This window comes from Gadus chalcogrammus, chromosome 7 (genome assembly GCF_026213295.1).
Source record: "Gadus chalcogrammus isolate NIFS_2021 chromosome 7, NIFS_Gcha_1.0, whole genome shotgun sequence".
Taxonomy (NCBI): Eukaryota; Metazoa; Chordata; class Actinopteri; order Gadiformes; family Gadidae; genus Gadus; species Gadus chalcogrammus.
Genome location: NC_079418.1, coordinates 26,115,526 through 26,133,774, shown reverse-complemented (window position 1 = coordinate 26,133,774; position 18,249 = coordinate 26,115,526). Strand labels below are relative to the sequence as shown.

General features: G+C 44.7%; 2 protein-coding genes across 3 annotated transcripts in view; one reads left to right on the top strand and one right to left on the bottom strand.

Moving 5' to 3' along the window:
• LOC130385249 (glutamate receptor 4) overlaps positions 1 to 18,249 on the bottom strand; it is a 1,260,456-nt gene that overhangs the window by 281,043 nt on the left and 961,164 nt on the right. The window lies entirely within an intron of this gene.
• On the top strand, positions 618 to 17,759 carry hephl1b (hephaestin-like 1b). The gene is made up of 19 exons (XM_056593661.1): positions 618 to 908; positions 3,151 to 3,395; positions 4,751 to 4,963; positions 5,376 to 5,573; positions 5,819 to 6,073; positions 7,009 to 7,177; positions 7,974 to 8,104; positions 8,502 to 8,618; positions 8,932 to 9,137; positions 9,256 to 9,415; positions 9,810 to 10,022; positions 11,699 to 11,909; positions 12,111 to 12,241; positions 12,596 to 12,730; positions 13,198 to 13,304; positions 13,725 to 13,962; positions 14,469 to 14,608; positions 15,631 to 15,784; positions 16,065 to 17,759. The coding sequence occupies exons 1-19, from the start codon at positions 739 to 741 to the stop codon at positions 16,193 to 16,195; spliced, it is 3,324 nt and encodes a 1,107-aa protein (XP_056449636.1). The 5' UTR covers positions 618 to 738; the 3' UTR covers positions 16,196 to 17,759.

Below are 18,249 nucleotides of genomic sequence, written 5' to 3'. Positions count from 1 at the left end.
TTTACTAATAAAAGTCATTAATTGAAATCGTTCTTGCTTAAATGTGTACCCTTTGGCTGAAGTGGTAAGTGAAACTTTATTATAACCTGTAAAAACAGATGGACAAACATTGCCATACACTTCGTTTATGAAAGAAATCATCATGGTTTCATGGACCCTTGAAAAGAACCACTGACCCAAGCCTGGCAGAATGGTCTAGAACCGCCACTGTTCTCACGTTGGACATTCACACATTTTAAACGATTTTATTAGCCAACTTGTTGGGCTAACAGGCAACATAATACTTCACTGTGCTTAGAACTTATAGCGTGTCTTAAAAAACACAAATTCCCATTAAAAATAAATATCCAATCCAAACCATAATCCAAAAGTTAAAAAAACAAACATATAATACAAACTGGGAGTGAGAGTGATAGTGCCCGTCTGTTTCAACCCAATTGGCATATAGAGCTTTATATAAAACGTATAGTACTATAGAGCCATTGGCCTGTTTGATAGACATGGTACAAACACAGAGTTTGACTCTCAGCCTATCAATGCAGCGGCCGCTGCCGTGGGCGGGCCCTCGTTTTCTATCAATAGAGAGACTGTGTAAACGTCCAGAAGTGCTGCATGCCTGCGATGTGCTGGGTTTGCCTTCGCTCGGGAAAGTTTTAGCCGGTATCGGACGTCCCTCTGCATCTATGATCTTAAATCAAAATGATCTGATAATTAAGAAATATTTTTTAACATTTTAACATGACGGGTACATTGGAGTTGTTCGTTTGTGTTTCGGTGTTGCTGCTTTCCCCCTGTGCGAGAGGTGCTCCAAGGGAGAGGGTGTACTACATCGGGATCATTGAGGATTTCTGGGACTATGCGCCAAGTGGGAAAAACCTTATAAACGGCAAAGAGATTGCGGATGATGAGTAGGTTTTATTTCAGAATATAAACACGTTTGCATTCATGCTGGTTTGTATGGCTTTTATTTTTATTGGAATATATTGTTAGCAAGTAACCCACAAAAAGACAATTCACATTGCGTGTAACCCGATCCACAAATATTTGTATTTATGATTTGTAAAATGATATCCACAGGGATGTCTCCCGATCAACAAATAGGCCAACATGTTTTGTCAAAAATATCCACACTCACAGAATTTTACACACGAACTAGACAATATGCCTGTGTGGCTCTCGTAGAGATTGGTCCAATTTGTCAAGCACCTGATGTACAATGTGTTTGCGCGCACAGCATCCACCTCTACATGGCGCTGTGCGGATTTAAGGGCTGCCTGCTTCCTGTGTTGGTCAACAATGCATTCTTATTGCGTGTATCATATATTATTATATATTATATTATATTATATATTCTAGAATCGTAGCCTATATATTTATTGTAAAGGCTAGAAACCTGTAGACTATGATATGCAACATCCCATGTGAAGCATCTGAGAACCAATTGGCTTGTTAAGAACTGTGGATTAGGGATTTTCCATTTTAACGTGCCAATGGAACTTTTGAAAAGATTGAGTATATCAGTGACGTAGGCTGTATGTAGTACCTGCTGTACTACCTAGTGTGGATGTCAGAAAATAGAAGGTCTACTTTGAAAGAGCTAACGTTACCAGCCCATACAAGCCAGTTTTATGCTGATCACTTGGTTGATATGGTTTGATTGTTGCTCCTTCTGTCCAAACATTAGCTCCAAGCGATTGATGTCCTCTCAATAGAGTGCTTATTTTTTTGACTCTTTTAATTTATTTTAAAGATCAGGATGTCCACACATCATAAGATCATCCTACTTCCCCTTATTTTTGCAGTGCTAACATGTTTGCCGTTTCATCAAGGCTTATTGTGTAATCATTTCATCTGCACAGAGGTCAATCCAGTAGTGAAGTGAACTTCATTGTTCAAGTAGTCTATAATTGTATAAACTTATATAGAGCAGAACTGTAGTGGTGTTTTGGGGACTTTTTCAAGTGGGGTAAATAGGTGTGTAGTAGGTCTGGGCGATTTATCGAATTTCGCAGAGTACTGAGGCATCGACTTTAGGTAATAGACCTTCATGCCCAGGAGGGAAGAAACTTAAGCGACTGAGCTAGGCTCGGGGATAGCCTGGATTGCATCAACGTTGGACTGAAGTCGAGATATGCCACCTGCTGACAGCAGGACCCGACATATTCAATGGCTGGCATGGCAAGGACACTTATCACCATTGAGAGTGAGCTTGTGATTGGTTAGGGATGTGAACACTGTCTCTCATTGTTGAGAAACTCCACTATACCAGCACAACATAACACTGCTAATCGACCTCTGATGTGTCTCCACTAACCCGGTGTGCAGAGATAACATGATCCTCAGGCCGGAAGGAACAGATTAAGAACATGGCCCTTATCACCGGTAGGCCCGATGGGTTGTAAAACTGAACAGACAGAATATAATATATGAATATCTATATTAGTTCCACGAATATTAACGCAGCCGGACTACACTAAATTGCCAGAAAAGCTGAATTGCAACATTTTGAACATTTTCTTTTTGATCAATTTGTGTTTTCTTTAACATATTTGTTACATCAAAACATTTTGGGCAGATAAAATCATTGGGGCCCTCAGCCCAAAAGTGAATAGGCCTGGGGGGGGGGTAGAGTTAGAGAAAATAGCGCAGGATGGCTCTGACCATTACATTACAGCAATATCTGCTTTAGTTTGCAAGATTTCTCGGTAACCAGATGATGATTACATTTTCCCATATTTTGACACTATTGTGAAACAAAGCAGCCTTTTCCAACACGTTGATCAAACTGCATTCTTGGCTGATTCATTATAATATGATCTGACTCGGGTCAAGTAAAAACAAAACAATATCTCTGCATCTCTTCATATGCTTTTTATAATGTGATGCCATTGAACTATGGTATTGCCCTTCTTACAGGTTGAGGTACAACTCAACCTGTTGAGTGAAACGATTGCATAAACATTGTCCAGTAAATTATTTGAATAACAATTCCCCATTTCTATAAAAACAAGGCACCTAACCAACAAAATGTTTGTTATTATTAGTGTCAAAATAGTTATTAATATATAATATAATAAATTATTATAAATAAATTGACAGCAGTTTATAACACTAATATCTGTGTGTTTCTCCATGTCTGTGTCTCATCAGAGTTTCATCGATATACTTGGAGCAGGGGCCTAATCGTATCGGCAGGATGTATAAGAAGGCCATGTTCCGTCAGTACACCGACGCCTCCTACACCCTGCAGGCCCAAAGGCCCGAGTGGCTTGGCTACCTGGGGCCCGTGATCATGGCCGAGGTGGACGAAGTCATTGTGGTCCACCTCAGGAACATGGCCTCCAGGAATTACTCCATCCACCCCCATGGAGTGTTCTACACGAAGGAAAACGAGGGTACAACTACAACACAACACAAATGCATCCAATGAGGCCAATGCACCCACATAAACATGCGTATTGAGACACACACAAATGCACACACACGCACACGCATTACGACACACGTGTGCACACACTGGCGCATGAGGACACACACACGGGCTCATGAAGACATGCACAGGCACTGACACACACACTCGTGAAGACACACGCACACAAACACTATGGAAGACACACACACAAACACACATGCTCATGAATAGACACACATAAACACACTCAACACACACACACACACACACACATACACACACACACACACACACGCACACACACACACACACACACAGACACACACACACACACACACACACCCACACACACAGAAATCCTCATAAGGACAGACACACACACACACATAACTGTACATGCACCAGCCATAAATGACGGTGATGATGATAATGTGGTGTGCTTATTTTGTTTACTATTTCTGTTTTTATTTTCTAATGATGTATCCTCGTAAGCGCATACAGTGCAATGGGATAGGTATGTTGCATGTCAAGGATCATTAGAACGACACAAGGTTTTGCTTGTTGCATCAAGAGTGGACATAGTTCACCCCCTGTTTATGTGCCATTTAATGTGCTTTGTATCTGATATGGTTTTCAACACAGGGTAGCTTTATGTTTTGGAATGGTCTAAAAATACGTAAGTGTCAACATTCCCAATGAAGGATTTCTTTTGTACTTGAGCCCTCAAGATGATGTTCCGGTCTTCACAGAACCCAATTCAGTTAGAAATACACATATCAGAGAATATCAAAGCAACAATACGATAGCAGAAACCACGCATTTGTTTCATGACTTAGTTTATTAATTAATTGTTCATCCTTATCTTCCTAATGTCTTACTGATGTCATGTATATATCCTATTATATATTCCTTTCCCTTTTACGTTCACCAACAGAGGATGACTCACTCTGACTCTCTATGTCTATGGGTCAACTGATAGCATCATTTCCGTTGCCATGTGACCAATTAAGGACTCAAAGTCCAGTAGAGTAACAGGACGTGTCCATGTGTTCAAGAAGTATACATGCTTTTACAGCACAATACCTCAATGTTTCGAAATCTCTGACGTAACATTAAAAGTGTTGATAATAAATACAGTAGACAAAAAAAATTCTGACATCTACAAATATTTAATCATGTATCTGCATGATTTGTGTTGCAAGTTGCCATTCGTGTTCAATGTAAAAAAGAAAAACTGACCTATTTTAATCAGAACACTAGACCCTTGAAGTTCCATGAGCAGTTGGATTAACCTCCCATCCTTCCCATCTTCCTTGTGTGTGTCTTGCTGTGGAGCAGGAGCTCTGTATGCAGACCGGACCTCGGGGCGGATGAAGCATGACGACTCTGTCCCCCCAGGCGGGGACTACACTTACCGCTGGGAGGTGAAACCCGAGTTCGGCCCCACGCAGAACGACGCCAACTGCCTGACCTGGGCGTACCACTCCCATGTGGCCGCCCCCAAGGACATCGCCTCGGGCCTGGTCGGGGCCCTGCTCACCTGCAAACGAGGTGAGACCATGAGACCCAAGGCCCCGGTATTCCCACAATTGTATTTTTTTTTACACATAGGAGGGCCGAAGTGCTGACAAGCTGCCTTTGGCTGGGAGATTCCGACAGGGTACAATGTAGTCGCTGCAGATGGGGCCTTTTTAGGTTGTATTGTTGACCAACTGCAGGGGGGGGGGGGGGGGGGGGGGGGGTGCATTGGGGGGGAATGTGTGAAAAGCTTGCCTCGTTTGACCCTGTACACACTCTGGGCGATCATAGCCCACAGCGGCAATCAAATTCTGGTGGAGGATTGTCCGTTTTGTCGGTGCAAACACAACAATTTTGATTTGTTTTGAATAATCTTTTTAGTAATACAAGCCCCAGTCCAGATCGAGGGAGGAGCTCAGACAGAGTCATGTGTCCCGTGCCCCAGGTGTCCTTAAGGAGCAGGTGGAGTCACAGTCGATGGAGCTGGGACGCAACGATGTAGACCAAAGCTTCATTCTGATGTTCAACGTGGTGGATGAGTCCTCTAGCTGGTACTTTGAGGACAACATCAAGAACTTCTGCTCGGAGCCAGACACAGTGGACCAGTCGGACGGAGATTTTGAGGAGTCCAACCTGATGCATGGTGGGACTTTCTTTCTGCTGGGGTTTGGATTGAGATTTGATCACCAATGCCAAAATGTTAAAATTCGATTTTATTACCATTCCAAAAGTTATCCCATTATGTTGCATGTTGCATTTTATTGCATAAAAAACACTTTCAAAAGTTGGAGCCACCGCCAGTTGGATGTCGGAGTCACCTCCAGTTGAACCCCGGTGATTTCTGTCCTCACACAGCTCAAATGTCAACGGGATCTTATCTTTTCCCAGCTATCAACGGCTACATGTTCGGCAACATGCCCGACATGGCGCTGTGCCAGCACCGGCCGGTTTCCTGGCATCTGTTTGGCATGGGTGGCGAGGCGGACCTCCACTCCGCCTATTTCCACGGCAACACGGTGTTGGAGCGAGGTCACCGCACCGACGTCCTCAGCCTGTTCGCCGCCACGTTCGTCACGGCGCAGATGGTTCCCTTGTCTCTGGGAAGGTGGCCGCTGAGCTGTCAGGTTAACGACCACCTCATGGGTAGGGGCACATAACCTTTCACCTCTGTCTTTTTGCGTGATGGATAACAGAATGTGCTGACACAGTGCTGTTTCAAAGCCCCCTTATTAAACCTGTGCTAACCCCCGGACTGTAGTTGAGTTCTGACCTTCTGAAAGATGTCAATTCGCTGACATGTCAGAACATGCTCTTTAGATCGAGGAATGTGTCAAAATAGGGGGTTGTCAAAAGTCCAATTATCCATATAAGCAAAGGGTTGCACAAAATAATGCATATACTCTGACAAGGAGCAGTTTGCAAATCTACTGTGTCATCAACTCTCAGTTTCCGACCTTGCATAAACAAACCATGCAGAGTATGTGTAAGATTTGGCGTCTGTTTGTGTGTGTGTGGATGTGTGTGTCTGTGTGTGTGTCTGTGTGTATGTGTATGTGGGTGTCTGTTTGTGTGTCTGTGTGTATTTGGATGTTGGTGTCTGTTTGTGTGTCTGTGTGAGTGCATGTGTATGTTTGTGTGTGGGTGTGTGTGTGTTTGAATGTGTGTGTGTGTGTGTGTGTGTGTGTGTGTGTGTGTGTGTGTGTGTGTGTGTGTGTGTGTGTGTGTGTGTGTGTGTGTGTGTTTGAGTGTGTGTGTGTGTGTGTGTGTGTGTGTGTGTGTGTGTGTGTGTGTGTGTGTGTGTGTGTGTGTGTGTGTGTGTGTGTGTGTGTGTGTGTGTGTGTGTGTGTGTGTGTGTGTGTGTGTGTGTGTGTGTGTGTGTGTGTGTGTGTGTGTGTGTGCGTTTGAATGTGTGTGTGTGTGTGTGTGTGTGTGTGTGTGTGTGTGTGTGTGTGTGTGTGTGTGTGTGTGTGTGTGTGTGTGTGTGTGTGTGTGTGTGTGTGTGTGTGTGTGTGTGTGTGTGTGTGTGTGCGTGCGTGCGTGCGTGCGTGCGTGTGTGTGTGTGTACTTCCCCCTGACAGCTGGGATGCAGACCTCCTATACGGTGAAGGGGTGTGGAGATGCAGGGGACTCCTCACAGCCTACCGGGGTTGTGAGACAGTACTATGTGGCCGCAGAAGAGGTCACATGGGACTATGGTCCGTCGGGATTAGATAACATCAACATGATAAACCTCACAAACAGCCAGAGGTAAATTAACCCTCTCTCAGCCTTCCTTTAGGGCATTAAGAGGCCTGAGGAGTTCCCCTCTTACATGTATCTGATGCTTGTTGCATGTAGTAGTTACAATTTTGGGCATAACGGATTTCGGGACGGAGTTAAAAAAAAATATTGCTCAGATCAGTCCACCTTAAATTATTTTGTTAACAGCAGTGCAGTAATGTTTATAAAGACTTGGTAACCCTGGTGATTTATCGACCCAAACTATTCCAGCCTTCTGCTAGGAATCCCAGAGGAGCCCAAAGCCCCCTCTCAGTAGAGGAGAGGATAAACAACTGACACAGCAGGGCTGTTTGTTTATAGATGTTATACATGTGTAGGCTACATCGTATATAATGTTTTTTTTAATATAAACTAAAGCTTGTTAAAACAGGAGCAGGTCATTATAGCAAAGGCTCAGCCATTATAAATAATACACTATAAACCAACAAGATAATTGCAGAGTGTAGGAATCTGAACAGAAGGTAAGGTGAGTTAGCTACGTTAGAGATAAAACATTAACAATGTGAATCTTGTGAGCTTTGTTCACGTGTCATTGTGGAACATAAATGGGTCATTAGCATCTGACTCGCTGTTTCTGAGGGACATCGATATGATTATAGGCCTTATTGTTCCTCCCGGACCAGACAAGCAGACCCTTGTTCTTTAAATCATGAAAAAAAAGAAAAAGATAAACATCCTTATCTAACATCTATTTTGTTCTATTGTGATTTCTGGCACATACACACACACACACACACACATATATGCACACACAATTTCCCAGTCCATCAGAGCTCTACTTCGGACGGACTGCCGGTCGGATCGGGGGGCGGTACTTGAAAGCGGTGTTCAGGGCCTACACTGACAGTACCTTCACCAGCAGGAAGCCCTCGGACAAACACATGGGGATTCTGGGTAAAGCTTGTTATGAACACTTTCTCTCTCTGTTTCTCTATTATGCTTTCTCTTTCCTTTTGTATTCATCTCTAATTTTCTCTTCACTCTTTCTCTCTGTTACTTCTCTCTTGTTCTTTCTCCCCTCCCTCTTTTTCTCCCTCTCTCTTTCTGTCTCTCGAACCTCCTCTTCCTCTCTCTCTTTCAATTAATTTCTCCCTCTTTCTGTCTCTATATTCAGGCTATTTCCCCCTTTCTCCATCTCCTAACTCCCCCTCCCTCTCCTACTCTCTCTGCCTCCCTCAATCTCACCCTCTCTGCCTCCCCTCCTCTTCCTCTTCCTTCCCCTCTCTTCCTTGCGTCTCTCCGGCTCTCTATCTCAGTGTGTAATCTCTGACCCTCCACCGCTGCCCCCCAGGTCCGGTCCTGCGGGGGGAGTTGGGGGACACCATCAGTGTGACGTTCATGAACAAGGCCAGCAGGAATTATGGGATCCAGCCTCATGGGCTCCACATGGACAAGCTTGGCTCTGACGGTACAGACACCTTAAAACAACACGGTTTAGTAGGCTATTCACTGGCACCAGTGGAATGGGGAATGGGTTTCCATCCTAGCCAAAACGGTACCGGGAAAGTGCTGGTGCTCAAACACCAGAGAAATAAACCCTGTGCACACACGTATCATTCAAATGTTCTCTCGAGACTGACCGCAGGGTCACTTATTAGCCATGCTACTACATTGTATCATCAGAATAAACCAAGTTGTCATTACAGATGTTCCCTCCTTCATGTCATGAACCATTGAACCTTAGTGAAGAACTTCCAGAACCATCCACCACCTTGTGACAGGTTTGGGCGGGGCTGGAGCCGAGGTGGGACCAGGGGAGACCTTCGTCTACGCCTGGCAGCTGCTGGAAGGCCCGTCTCCATCAGACCCGGCCTGTATCCCTTATCTGTACTACTCCGGCACCGACCCTATCAAAGACACCAGCTCGGGCTTAGTGGGACCCTTACTGGTCTGCAAGCAAGGGTCCCTGGGGAGCAGTGGAGTTCAGGTACAAGCTGAAGTGGGGTCTCTTAGCTCATGTGTCGTGTGTAGCTCAACTACTAGGGCCCCCTCTTTGAAGGGAGTCAATCCAACTGACGACCTGGATCTGAATGTCTCCCCAACAGAAAGACGTGGACAAGGAGTTTTTCCTCCTCTATTCCGTCATGGACGAGAACGAAAGCTGGTACATTGATAAAAATACCGAAACGTACGCCACTCTGCAAAGCCCATTGACAGAACAAGAAGAGGATGCGGAGGCAATAACAGAGAGCAATAGGATGCATGGTAATGTGTGTGTGTGTGTGTGTGTGCGTGCGTGTGTGCGTGCGTGCGTGCGTGCGTGCGTGCGTGCGTGCGTGCGTGCGTGCGTGCGTGCGTGCGTGCGTGCGTGCGTGCGTGCGTGCGTGCGTGCGTGCGTGCGTGCGTGCGTGCGTGCGTGTGTGTGTGTGTGTGTGATGTGTGTTTGTGAGAGAGAGAGAGAAGTGTTTGCGTGTGTGTTAGTGTATCAGTGTGGTTCCTGTGCACATCTGTGTGTAGTTTGCATGGAACATTTGGGTGTGGCACGTGTTATTCCTATCGTTTAAGGCGCTGTATCAACATCACTGTGTTCCAAAGCATCTACATAACAATATCTATTATATAATAAGTGTGTTACTCCCCCCCACCTTCTCTGCTTCAGCGGTCAACGGCTTGGTGTACGGGAACCTTGGGGGTCTGGAGTTGTGTCAGGGGGAGCAGGTGGTGTGGTACATCTTTGGCCTGGGCACCGAGGGGGACATCCATGGGGTCCACTTCGAGGGCAACAACTTCCAGAGGCAGAGCACCACCCGGGACACGGCCAACGTGTTCCCCCACACCACCGCCACCCTCGCCATGCAGCCGCAGGCGCTGGGTGAGGGCTCTGCTCCTGGGTTTCACGTCAGGTTTAAGATGAAAAATCGAAGCTGAGATCCTGGTGCACCGGGGCCGTTCGCTGTCTTTTGCTTCGTCATTGTTTTCGAACAAATCATGTCGCTGCCGGCGGGGACGTGTAAGCACGTCGTAAAACCGTAAGCACTTGAAACAAACACATTCCGTGGAAGCTCCAAACATCCTGTCTGAACAGCAGACGTTGAGGCTAGATATGCACCGCATCAATTCTTCTTCTGAAGGCTTCCTCCAATTGCAAAAATGAGTTACGCTTTGGTAGGACACTTCAAATACGGCGGTCACAAAACAGGAAACAAGTCATAACCCCCGTCCCTTGCAGTTGTATGATTCCGGCCCAGGCTCTGGCCTCACCCTGTGACGGCCGACTTTGCCGTGCCTTGAAGCGTTACTCCTCTTCCTCCCTCTGGCTGTATGGTGCTCTTGAGCACTATATCATATTTTTGCACATAGTCATGTCTTGTCCTATGCGACCTGCAGGAGACGCTGGAGAGTTCTGGTGCTAATGAGGGAATAGAAGCCATCCGTGTTTATGGCTGCCGGAATATAGCCTGTGTCCTGTGGCCTCCTTCGGCTTCTCTGTCCTGCTCTGGCCGGCCACCATTGAGGGCTGGCTGCAGCAGATTGCAATGCCTTTTCTTTGGGCATTATACACTTTGCTGATGTGTATGACTCTTTGCTTTACTTTATCTTTTTCCAACTTACTGAGTCATGTTAATACTACGTTCCCCATCATTTTTTCGAGTCTCTTTTAAATAATGTGATTGTCACATTAACTATCTCTAGTTTCTGTAGGCTTTCCGACTATTTTTGGTCTGTTGACATCCAATTTTAGATGATGTTGTTGATTCTAGTTGAGTTTAACGTGTCAAGCAATGTTGGGGCAGGGCAGCTCAGCGATCACGTTCCTCCTTATGTTTATCACATTACCCTGCAGGTTGCAATAAGAATTGATATTATCATTCTAGAACTGTTTTAACTCAAATTATTCGTCAATTTCTTTCGTTTCTATATGAGATGCAGATATGGCGAGTGGTTTTAATGTAGCTCAAAATATACATATTTAAAAAACACATAAATTGTGGGTCTGTTCATACGCCGGTAATTTCTGCCCCACTGAAATTTAGAGTCACCGCACACTACTGTCTTACTCCTTATGTCCTCACCCTTGGAGCCAAGGTGTTGGTGACAGTTCTGCTCTTACATAGTAGGACTGCATAACCCCCCTCAGAAACTACAATTAATCGACTCCCATCCCAACCACAGGCCAACCCATCCAAGAACAGCCTCAACCACACTATAATCATATGCCCCCACATAATCTGAAATATAATAACATAGCACAGTATAATATTCAACCACAATATAATAATTAAATACTTTATAATCTTACTCAACCGTTCTTTTTGCTGTGTTTTGTCTTATACTAAATGCCCGTTTTGTATTTATTGCAGTCCTGTTCCTTCTTAAGGTGTCTTCCCTTGTATTTTTCCTTTTGAGACTTTCCTGGAAGCCCTTTTAGAAGGGTTTGGGTTTGGGGTGTCATACGATGTGGGGCCGGTGAAGCCCTTTGAGTCACTGTGATTAAGGTCAATACAAAGAATTGTAACCTCATACAAATGTGCATGTGTTTGTGTGCAGGTATATTCGAGGTGACCTGCAGAGTGACCACCCACTACAGTGCCGGGATGAGGCACCAGTACCAGGTGGGCCGATGCCCGGGACAAAATGTGACTGCCTCAGCGCCTTGGAAAGCCACCAGGGTGGTCCCGTATTTCATCAGCGCTGAGGAGACCGAGTGGGACTACTTCCCCGACAGTACCTGGGAGCTGGAGAACCATCCGGTGAACAGGTGTGTGTGTGTGTCTGTGTGTGTGTGTATGGTGTATATGTTTGTGTGTACATGCATGGAACATAACAACAATTATGCAGCAGGCATCCTGGTTTAGCCGGGAACATAATTGTATGTTATGCTCTTCTCCCTTGGCGGCCCGCTAATGTCTACAAATGTGTGTGTGTGTGTGTGTGTGTGTGTGTGTCTGTTTGCGTCCAGCCCCAGCCATATGTATGTGGGAAAAGCACCAGATCGAATCGGGCCACGCTTCAAGAAGGTGGTCTACAGGGAGTACACAGACGAGACCTTCAGCACGCCGCGGGAACAACTGCAGCACCTAGGAATCATGGGTAGAGAGAGAGAGAGAGAGAGAGAGAGAGAGAGAGAGAGAGACAGAGACAGAGAGATAGAAGGGGGGAGAGAGAGAGATAGATGGATAGTTGAAGTTGTTGAAGACCTTTGTTTACATTGCTTGATGAATATATGATTTTGTCCAGATGAAGCTCTCCGGTTTTAAATCGAATGAGAGACAGTGAGAAAATGGGAGGGAAAGACATAGAAAACAGACATAGAGAGAGTCCAGGATTGAGCAAGAAGAGGGAAATAGAGAGAGAGAGAGAAGATGGAGAGCGAGAGAATCCGGGAAAGAGTCAGAGACAGGGACAGGGGGGGCAACGTCTGACTAACAGCCATCCGTTGCACAGGTCCTTTGATCAAAGCAGAGGTGGGCGAGCAGGTCCTGGTCATGTTTAAGAACAAGGCAAGCCGGCCCTACTCCATCCACGCCCAAGGCATCCAGAGGTCCTCTCGCTTCCCGGGAGCCAACCCTGTCCAACCTGGTGAGGCTTTAAGAACCATATACATTATACTGTGCATCCATAGACCCTGCATATTTGAGAGGCCAAGTTTTTCAGGATTTTTTTATCCTGTGTTTCAGGATAAAAGATAAGCTTTACATTTCCCAATTGATTGCATTGAATTTTTTTTGTTAATTCATATTCATTCATTCATGTATATATGTATATATTTGTTTTATGCTTGATGGGTTTAGGTTAAATGTCCCTTTCAGGTAATTCATGTTATAAATTGATATTGCATAGGTCTGCTTGTAGGATTTGCGGTATATATTGAATTGGTGTGGTTCTGTTGTTGGACTTTATGTTGTAAACAGGTGCAGAACGTTTATACGGTTGTATAGGCCCACTGATGTTTAATGTTATTAGTATTATATATTGATATTTCAGGATGTTCATGTTTCCTTTTAATATGTATGTGATATAATTATGTTGAATGGTTTTTCCTTTAGGCTTCATCACCACCTTCGAGTGGGATTTCCCAGAGAGCTCAGGTCCAGGGCCTTCAGATCCTAACTGCGTCACCTATGCCTACTTCTCCCCTGTGGATTTCGTAAAGGTAACCACTGCATCTCAGCTGAACAGTTAACACAGTAGTAACCTTTCATTTCCGTGATTAGCTGAACCCGATTATAGCCCTGGGGAAATCACAGCCAATACACATTGATAACCAAATAATTGTCCGATGTCATATGTCTTTTAAACCCCTTTACTGGGTCCCAGGGAAGTTTATTCACTCTGCGCCGGCCCCTAAGGCTGGATTAGCATAACGGGTCCCCCAGAAACAGCTGGTTCACCAAATCCCCCCAGAAACAGCTGGTTCACCAAATCCACCCAGAAACAGCTGGTTCACCAAATCCCCCCAGAAACAGCTGGTTCACCAAATACGCATAAAAACGTTTGAAAACCTTTTGAATAAACAGGTCCTGTTAGTGTTGATGTAAACGCGGTAACAGGTAGATTATTCCCCCGTGTGTAGGACATGAACAGTGGTCTTCTGGGACCCCTGGTGGTGTGCAGGCAGGGGTCTCTGCACAGGGGCACGGCTTCTGAGAGGGAGAGGAGGGACGTGGAGAAGGAGTTCGCTCTTCTCTTCATGGTGTTTGACGAGAACCTGTCGTGGTATTTGGACGACAACATCTTAACTTACCTCAACCTAGCCGCGGACTCCGACATTAAGGAGGTGGAAGACTTTTACGATAGCAATAAAAAGTATAGTAAGTAGTGTACACAACGCATATTTTTAACACAACAAGGGATGAAACCATTTGGCCCTCTTATAGTACCTGGAGTTATGCCCATTCCTGTTGGAAATACAAACAAGGGTTACCAAGTGATTCCCCGCAGCCATGTATCGAATTCTCATGTAAAGATGGGTAATATAATAACAGTAATAACAGGCCTCGTAAGCTTTCCTCTCAAACTATCTAAACATGCAATTATGAATAACTGACAGACATGAGCACATTCACCCTTCCTCACTTTATGCATACTCATGTGTGTGTGTGTGTGTGTGTGTGTGTGTGTGTGTGTGTGTGTGTGTGTGTTTTTGTTTGTCTCTATGCGGGTGTGCGTGCATGTGTATGTCTGTGCATTATTTGTTTGTCTCTATGTGTGTGTGTGTGTGTGTGTGTGTGTGTGTGTGTGTGTGTGTGTGTGTGTGTGTGTGTGTGTGTGTGTGTGTGTGTGTGTGTGTGTGTGTGTGTGTGTGTGTGTGTGCCAGCTATAAACGGCCTAACGTATGGGACCCTGCGTGGGCTGGAGATGACGAAGGGTCAGAGGGTGGACTGGTACCTCCTGGGCATGGGGAAGGATGTGGACATCCACACCGTCCACTTTCATGCTGAGACCTTCACCTACCGGGTACGTACGCTCCTCTTCTTCACCTCCTCTGACTTCAAAATCACAAAATCAGGAAACATGCTCACATCTGGTTAAACCGGGTGTTTCACTTTGTTTCGTTTGGTATTTGTTTCGTTCATTCATGTTGCTAGAGGCGGGGATCTGTAAGTGTGCAATTGGCTGACAAGCTCACATTCGGGCAGCAGAAGTAAACTATTCAAAAGTTCAAATCAACACTGTGTGACCTGGCCCCCCAACAGAATACACTTGTTAAAATCCCCTTCTGAAAGCCTTGCTCGCACAAATTAGTTCCTCTTCTGTAGGAACTCGTATTGAAACATGCAACAATGTAACTCCCCAATAGCTCCTTTCAGTTGTTGGTGCCCGGCCCAGGATCTGTGCCGACTTCACACAGATGTTCTGCTGTAACACAGGACTGCTCCATCCCAGATCACTTGCCAACCATCGCCTTACACATTGAACATTTGGACTTTTTGTTAGTTTACGTATTGTAGGCTTGTTTATTTATATTTTGTATTTGTTTTCATTTCTTTGAAAGAGAAGGATTTTGTGGCTCTGTTAATACTTGTTCTTACTGCGGAAAGTTATTGTTGTGGTAGTTAGGAAGTAGCGATTACTATACTGTTAACATGAATAACTAGTATAGCAGCAGTAGTTATCACTGAGTTATTGGTGGAACCAAAGGAAATCTGAGATTAGCTTTCGTGGTTAGTGTTCTCATTCTTACTGCCTTCCTCTTTTTCTTACTGTGTGTGTGTGTGTATGTGTGTGTGCGTATGTGTGTGTGTGTTTGTGTGTGTGTGTGTGTGTGTCTGTGTGTCTGTGTGTGTCTGTGTGTCTACGTCTGTGTGTGTCTGCGTCTGTGTGTCTACGTCTGTGTGTGTGTGTGTGTGTGTGTGTGTGTGTGTGTGTGTGTGTGTGTGTGTGTGTGTGTATGTATGTGTGTCTGTGTGTGTCTGTGTGTCTGTGTGTGTCTGCGTCTGTGTGTCTACGTCTGTGTGTGTGTGTGTGTGTGGCTGCAGACGGACGGTACGCACCGCGCTGACGTGTTGGACCTCTTCCCCGGGACCTTCCAGACCGTGGAGATGGTGGTGGACAACCCCGGCACCTGGTTGCTCCACTGTCATCTGTCCGAGCACATCCGCATGGGCATGGAGACCACCTACACCATACAAGGTGTGTGTGTGTGTGTGTGTGTGTGTGTGTGTGTGTGTGTGTGTGTGTGTGTGTGTGTGTGTGTGTGTGTGTGTGTGTGTGTGTGTGTGTGTGTGTGTGTGTGTGTGTGTGTGTGTGTGTGTGTGTGTGTGTGCGCGACCGCGCGCCTTTGCAGTAATGGCCCATTGAATTAAATTAACGATTTTAACATTTAAAAGTTTCATGTTTTAAAATGTTACAAATATTTTTAGAAAATAACATTTTCAGAAAATAATCTGTTTCCAACATGTCTCCCATGCAGATGTCTTAAGGCCTACAGATGGCTTGGGGCCTAAGGAATCGACGGCGGTGCAAACCAAAGGCTCTGGTGTTGTAGTTTCGCTCTGTCTTCTTCTAATGCGATGGATTCCGACCTGGACACAAAATCCTTAACTCTTTAACACTTTGTGGCCCATGTTCTGACAAAGAGCTAGTGAATCAAAAATGTGCGATACACTTTTAGAATACATAGAAGACATTTATGGTATCAAGTTCGTACCTGATTAAGTAATCGATAAGATAACCTATATTATTGTTTAAGTTTCGTAGCATTCGAATGATATTTGTCGCCATCTAGTGGATGCTTGGAGTAAATCTAGGACAAGTTGGACAAATACATTGTAGGCCTATATGTAACGAAAAAACAGACGGACTTGAAGAGAAATTGAAATAAATAGATTTGAAAAAAGAGTGTCTGCGAAACTAAATTTGAAAAACAAATGGGAAGCTAAAACAGGACAATTGTGAACATCTTGGAAGTTCCCCCTACAGCAGGGGGCAAGACCCAACACAGGGAAAAACAAGAGGGACGGCCACAAAAAAATGGAAAGAGGGACAGCATCTGGTTTAAGCCTGTTGCACTTTAAGACATCATTGGTACAGGTTAAACCAGCCATCACCAGACACACTCAGTGAGATCTCCTGCATGGTAGCCTGGGAGCACCAGGCCATGTATCGTTATCTGAAAGCCATACAATGGACCAACATCCAACAACAATGCATTGGTACATAGGGTTAGCAACATCACTCCTGCTTTCTTCTTTAGAAATATGTTCATTTTAAGAAGTGAATGGTTAGTTATTTGTTTGTACATGTTATAATCATTGTTATTATATATTGTATGATTCTATACTGCCTCTTCATAACGTTTTGCATATTTGAATAATAGTGAGTGATTGAATACGGAAGCACTGTTTTTTTTTATACACAGTACAATACATTTATTTATATAAAAAAAAAAGATTGTAGAAATTCTGCTTCGCAATGAATGTATTTACAGTTGAAGACAGTGTTTTGAGGTTGCAAATGGGAATACAATAAGAGATTGGTGGATATTGTGTCCTTATATGTTCTATAAATAAAATGTTAAATATCTAAGTGCTCGTTCAGTTGAATGTTGATTTCGGAACACTGAGGTTTGGAGGAACGATGTAGTTTACGTTCAGCTCTTGTCTCTTGTATTGTAGAACTGGCCCCTGTGAGGTCAAAGACATTGCAGACATTTAACAATTATTACATAGAACTAGAAAATGCATTTCCTGCAGAAATTGTTCTGCTGTTCTGTTAAGTGAGGTGGATAATAGGTTTAATAAAGCTATACAGTTTAATACATACAGAAATGTATACAAGATATAAGCACATCATAGAAGCACATATTTTTCACTTGGAAACCCATGTCATCTCTCATGACCTAGGCTGAGTAATCGTGACTGTGACTGCCGCAGGTTGTCCCCATGATTCACCTGAGATCTTACCCGTCGTTGGCTGACCAGCCTATACTATCCTATTACAGGGTGCCACATCAATTTTGCCTACTTTGCTGTGGACACCAATGCTTAATGAAATATGTCATCTTCAACCGGCAAATGAGGGATAAGAACACAAGGAAACATACTGGTAGGTGGTGTTGAGGTTCACTGGAGTCAGGAGAGACAATGGCAGCAGTGTAGGTGGATGTCCATCGTCCTCCAGTCCCTCCCTGCCCCTCTTGACAAAGGGCCGGCCTGGTCAGGTGGTACAGCCAGGCCGGACAGAGGATCATTATATTGCTTGCTGGGTAATTGTTCTCTCTCTCTCTCTCTCTCTCTCTCTCTCTCTCTCTCTCTCTCTCTCTCTCTCTCTCTCTCTCTCTCTCTCTCTCTCTCTCTCTCTCTCTCTCTCTCTCTCTCTCTCTCTCTCTCTCTCTCTCTCTCTTTGTCATTCTGCAATTGGTGAACCAGCTGCAATTGTACCTGCACACAAATAAAGATCACTTTCTGGACACGGCATGGGATACAGTGTATGTGCATCCCTATTTCACTGCATGTATTGTTGAAAAGGCCTGGTTAGGAAGCTCTATTGCAAGCTCTATTGCAAGTTATATTGCAAGTTATTTCTCTCCAGAGAGAGAGAGAGAGAAAGAGAGAGAGAGAGAGAGAGAGAGAGAGAGAGAGAGAGAGAGAGAGAGA